General features: G+C 41.1%; 1 protein-coding gene across 1 annotated transcript in view; it reads left to right on the forward strand.

The window, feature by feature from the left end:
• LOC107562032 (protein NLRC3-like) overlaps positions 1-6,000 on the forward strand; it is a 73,378-nt gene that overhangs the window by 39,772 nt on the left and 27,606 nt on the right. Inside the window, exon 3 of the mRNA XM_016246597.1 lies at positions 4,069-4,242. Within this exon, the coding sequence (XP_016102083.1) occupies positions 4,069-4,242 (174 nt within the window). The remainder of the gene's footprint in view (positions 1-4,068; positions 4,243-6,000) is intronic.

The following is a 6,000-nucleotide window of genomic DNA, read 5'->3' on the forward strand; positions in this document are numbered from 1 at the left end:
ATTACAATAGTGCCTTTACAACATTGCAGCATCAATGTGGTCATATTTAATGTGATTCTTACCTTTTTTAGTGCAGTTGTTCTCTGACGGATAAGATTTTAGTCTTGTCCCTTGCTCCTTACATGTTAATAGTTCTGAAGCATCCCAGTCATAATGAGAGCTCAATTTTGATGTCACACTCCTTCAAATTAAAGCAAAAAAAGTAGCGATTACTGCATGAGATGTTGTCCAAACACGTTGTCATTTATGTAAATGCGTTAGGATAAACTTTTTTTTTCAAACGTTTAAAGACATATTTCATATAATTTCAAGACATTATTAAATAAAAGACTATAAATATCTTAATAAATATTTATTTACGTTGTATACAAGCAGTGACTTCAAATCATTGAGGAGTTGCATTACAGATGTAAAAATTTTTTTGATTATGGTGTACAATACTAGAGTAATTTATGTAAACCAGCTATCTTCATCATGGCATATTTTGTGATATTAAAGCATTCCACCACTGATCCGCTCATATTTAATGTATTTCTTACCTTTTTCGCTGCCGCTGGCCTCTGACGGAGAAGATTTATGACGGAGAAGCGCCAAAGTCACAAATTAGCTCAATGTTGATGTCAAACTCCTTAAAATGAAAGTAAAGCAATTACCGCATAGCGCTTTCCCCAAACCCCAACACAGAATGAACATCTCTGCTAACTCCGACTGTTCAGTCATTTGTGTACCATTAAATGCTTACGAAACTACTTTATTTTCTGAAGTTTAAATACATATTTAATATTATTTTAACAGATAATAAAGGAAAACTAAAGGATATTTGACTAAAACTAGTCAAATATCTTCATCAGTTATATACAATCAGTAGCTTAAGGCAAAAATGTTAAAACAATAGTATATTACTAAAAGTGTCCATTAAGAAAACGAAAAAGGTTAATCACCGCAGATTAGCGTCAAGCAAAGGGGAGGGGTTTGGAAAAAATGCATTTTTGAACGAATCACTTGGGAGTCGTTGAGCAGTTAAAGTAAAAATAAATGAATATTGCATGCATGTCAACCTGTTGTTGGGGTCTCCCAAAACCAAAATATTAACCTTCATAACCCATTATAGGGGCACTTTAATTCTTGCCTTTTCAGTGCCCTTTGAGTTGATGCAGAAACCTCAGTGCCCTGCATCAAATGCAGTCCTGTCACCCGTTGAACCGAAAATTAAAAAATGGCCTCAGTCAAGATTTGCATCTTTTACAGCCCAATCCACCTGTTAGTCTTTTAAGTAAAGTACCATACATAGATTTATTTGTTGAAATATTGATTTTACAATTTAAATTATTTTGCAGTTAAAATTACAACTCCACTAAGTCATTTTTCTCAGTGTGCCGCTAGTGGGATGTTGACAAAAGAAACAAATAAATAAAACAAGATCTCTATTATAATCAACAAAGTGCACACACAATGCACGTGAGAGATTCATTGTGCAATGTAATAATAATAATAACAATAATTCATTACATTTATATAGCGCTTTTTTGCTTTTCTAAGCACTCAAAGCGCTCTACATTGTGAGGGGGTATCTTCTCATCCACCACCAGCATGCAGCATCCACCTGTATGATGTGAAGGCAGCCATAGTGTGCCAGAACGCTCACCACACACCAGCTTATTGGGGGAGAGGAGACAGAGTGATGAAGCCAATCAGCAGATATGGGGATTGTTAGGAGGCCATGATGGTCAGAGGCCAATGGGCAAATTTGGCCAGGATGCCGAGGTCACACCTCTACTCTTTTCGAAAGATGGGATTTTTAATGACTACAGAGAGTCAGGACCTCAGTTTAACGTCTCATCCAAAGGACGGTGCTTTTTGACAGTATAGTGTCCCATCACTATACTGGGGTGTTAGGACCCACACAGACCACAGGGTGAGCACCCCCTGCTGGCCTCACTAACACCTCTTGCAGCAACAACCTAATTTTCTCAGGAGGTCTCCCATTCAGGTACTGACCAGACTCAACCCTTGCTTAGCTTCAGTGGGCAACCAGTCTTGGGCTGCAGGGCGATATGGCTGCTTGTTGTAGCCAGCTCGATTATAGTTAAATATTTGACAAGCAGTCTTTACTGCTTTCTAGGGCTGCCCCCTAATAGTCGACTAACCGTTAGTCAACGAGAAGAGGCTTGGTTGACCAAAATTTTATTAGTCGCTTAGTTGCAGGAAAAAAAAATATTCCACAGGAAGCGGCGAAGTCACGCAGTCTGTGACAGAAAACTGTGAATTACAAAGCGAAACGTTGCACTTTTGTAAAATAATTAAAGAAAACTGGACGCACTTTCTGCTGACTCGGTCTCTGTGAGCTTGAGCGCAAAACTTTGAAACTCTGTGTATACTTGCCTTACAGACATGAAAAATATATCTATAGAGAGTGAAATTTCTACTTTCAAATGAATTAATTCAAATGGAAAACAAATATTCTCAGATTAGGTAATCTTTAGGAAACATGCATATAGGCGCATCGCTACTGCGGAGATGACGAGTCAGTGTCGCCGACTTCATCTCTTAAGCTGAAAAGAAAGAAAGAACTAGCTTATCAATAAATTATTAAAACGTTAATGCAGTCTCCTTGCTGTTTTTCCCTGACACATTCATAATTATTATATCTGCTGGTGCACTGTTAAGCTTTTTTTGCATGTGCATGAGCACTTATTAGGCTATAGGCAATTAAAGGCTCATTATTATCATATGGTTTATAAAAAAACGTGCAACTAATAGTACAAACAATTACAATGGCTTGTCACGGGCCAGTACCTTTAGGGTACACTCGGTGTACCCTATAACAAGAGTATTGGTACCTTTGTGACTAAATTGTATAACAGTGTAACCCTCCTCCCACCAATGCTAGCAAGCAACCAATCACAGCACTGGAATTGAGAAGTGCCAAATTGTCATCTCCTCCTCACCGGAAAAGGAAAAATCTACCTCTTCCAACAGACATTTATTGCTCTGAGTCTCAGTCCTGTAAGGGGAGAGACAGAAAAAGATCAACAATGTTCTGAGTCCCCAGCCTGTGAGGAAAGAGACCTCAACAGATCCCTAATGTTTAAAGTCCTTGTTACTCCAACTATAATTTTTTAGTTCAATAACTCTTAATTTGTCAAGTTGAAAATACTTAATATTCTAAGCAAATACAGCTTAAATGAGTCAATGTAAAAAGATAACTCAAAAAGTTAAGTTAAAAGAACATGAACATGAACTTTGATAGTGAAAACTTAAAAAAGCTAGTTCTGCATAAAGTTATTCCAACTAATCTTCATAAATTTAATAACTATGAATTTGTCAAGTTGAAAATTAATATTCTAAAAATTATATTTTTGATACTTGTTGGTTTTATCAGTGCTTCTGAACATGTTGGTTATCTTTTAGCAGTTTGTATTGTTGGTTTATTTTGTAATGTTCAGAGTTCACCATTGTTGTGATTTTTTGTGCATCATGATGTGATGTTTGTAAGGAAAAATAAAAAGCTTGTGTTGTATGATGTCACATTTTTCAAAGCTGTACCTCAGCAGTTGCTTGTCTTTTGTGAAAGATCCTTATACAAATTACTATGAATTTAAAATAAGTTGTTGGTAAGTAATAACCTATGTAATGCCAAAATAAATTCTCCATATTGACTGTTTGAATAACATAAAATTAGCCAATTAGCCTATCTTATATTCTAGCTTGTCATCATTTTAATGAATGTTTTCATTTGTCACACTTCTGACATGGCTAGATAAGAAAATTGAATATGAACAAGGTCGAAGGTCGTATGTCCCAATTAAATGGAACATGTATGACTATTATGGTGACTTCAAAATCTTACGATGACATGGTTAAAGACAACTTTAATATAATGTGATGTTGTCAACATTACCTTCATACAAAATACCTTGGCATCACAATGGAACGTAAACATTTACATTTATGTTTTATGCAGACACCTTCTTATCAGAAACACAAGAAAATGCACACAATGCTCGCAAACATCAATTGCTATCTATATTTTGTATGTAATTAATTAATTCCTGTTACTCTATTTAGATTGGCTGGCTGTAGTCTCACTCATCAGAGCTGTGAAATTGTGGCTTCAGCCCTACAATCGTCATCATCCTCCCTGAGAGAGCTGGACCTGAGTAGCAATGACCTGCAGGATTCAGGAGTAAAGCTGCTGTTTGCTGCATTACAGAGTCCAAACTGTCAACTCAATGTACTGAGGTAATTAAGATTCCCTTTCAAGAGAACTTCGAACTGCGTCCTCTAGGGGTTGCTATGGGGAACACCTCGTCGTGACCTGTGTCTGAAGCATACATTCAAAAAACACCAACAACTTGTTGGCCGGTGACAGCCCATGACGTCACTACCGGTGTGACTATAGTATAAATAGGCGCCAGGAGAACAAGTCATCCTCTTCTTCGTCTTCACTTACTGTTTTGTTTGAAGCATGCATTTCCGTGGTAAGAGTGATCTCTAATCCTATCATTATGGCGAGCACTAGCAAGGCGTTTAGAGGATGTGTGCATCCGTGTTGTCGTTATTTGACACCTGATGACACACACGAACTGCGTTTTTTGTTTGGGTGAAGAGCATGCACGCGATGTCCTCGAGGGGCGATCTGCGTTCACTGAGAGCTTTTTCCAATGAAAAAGCTCAGCTCTCATTTGTCTCTCTTTTTGAGGAAAGAGGGGCAGTCATCTGCTCCCCATGGTTCAGGAACCGCCGCTGCTGAGGCACGGAGGAGAATGAGCTTGTGGGGATTGCAGGTGGATCTGGCCGATGAGTTTAAAGAGAGGCTTTCCCTCTCGCGCTCGTCGGCTGTGGATGAGAGTGAGCCGCTGGAGGATGATGTTATTTCATTAACATCGTCTGATCCAGGGGCCAGTGCTCTGCTGGGTTCGGCCCAGGAAGAGCAGGAGATGTCTGAGGAAGGCGAAGAAGCTGAGGCTGAGCCTTCTCAGTCCTCCTGCCCTGCGTATGATGAGCTTCTGGAAGTTATGGATCGCGCCACGGCGAGGCTGGACTTGCCGTGGAAGCGGGCCAAGAAAGTGACGTCGCGAGGTTGTCTCGATGAGCGTTATCTTTCTGACCATAATCCTCCAGCTCAGGTGAGCCTTCCTTTTATTCCTGATCTCTATACAGAGATCGAGAAGGAATGAAAGAGGCCGTTTTCCTCATGCATCCATCGATTCCAGCATACGAGTTATGCCAACATCGAGACGATGCGCGAAAACTGCTATGAGAGGATTCCCCCTGTAGAAGAGATGCTGGCTAGCTATCTCTCTATGAGTGAGACATTCTCTCTTAGGACTCCCTCCTTGCCATCTAAGCCCCTTCATTCTCGCTTGAATGGCAGGGCATACGCAGCAGCAGGTCAGGCTGTCGCTTTGTTGCACACAATGGCGGTGCTCCAGGCATATCAGGCTGACCTGCTGAAAGACCTGGATAAAGGCGAGGGCCTTTCTCCTGATGAGGTAGCTGAGTTGCACCGCACCACGGATCTCGCTTTCGGTGCTACTAAGCAGGCTGCCTCTGCTATGGGCAGGTCCATGGTGGCTATGGTAGTAATGGAGAGACATCTGTGGGTGAACCTGGCAGATATCGGGAAGAAAGAGAGGGGCTTTCTTCTCGATGCTCCGGTTTCGCCTTCCGAAATTTTTGGTACCTCTGTCGAGACGGTGGTTGAGAAATTCAGGGAGGCGAAGGCGCGCTCAGCGGCCTTCAAATCCTTCATTCCACGAAGGTCCAGGCCTGAGCCCGAACAACACAGGGGTCCTGGCCTATCTCGGTCTGAGGATCAGAGATGGGCACAAAAGGCTAGTGTCGCGACTCGCACTCCTCCCCCCCCCCGGGTAGGGGTGGGAGGAATCGCGGGTCAAGGGGAGGTAGGCAAGACCTCAGAGATATGATCCAGACAAGGCATCTGCGCTTTCGTCCGGATCAGAGTGATACTTGAGTATCTACTCATTTCCTTCGGGG

Source organism: Sinocyclocheilus grahami, unplaced genomic scaffold (assembly GCF_001515645.1).
Source record: "Sinocyclocheilus grahami isolate Dianchi unplaced genomic scaffold, SAMN03320097.WGS_v1.1 scaffold803.1, whole genome shotgun sequence".
Taxonomy (NCBI): Eukaryota; Metazoa; Chordata; class Actinopteri; order Cypriniformes; family Cyprinidae; genus Sinocyclocheilus; species Sinocyclocheilus grahami.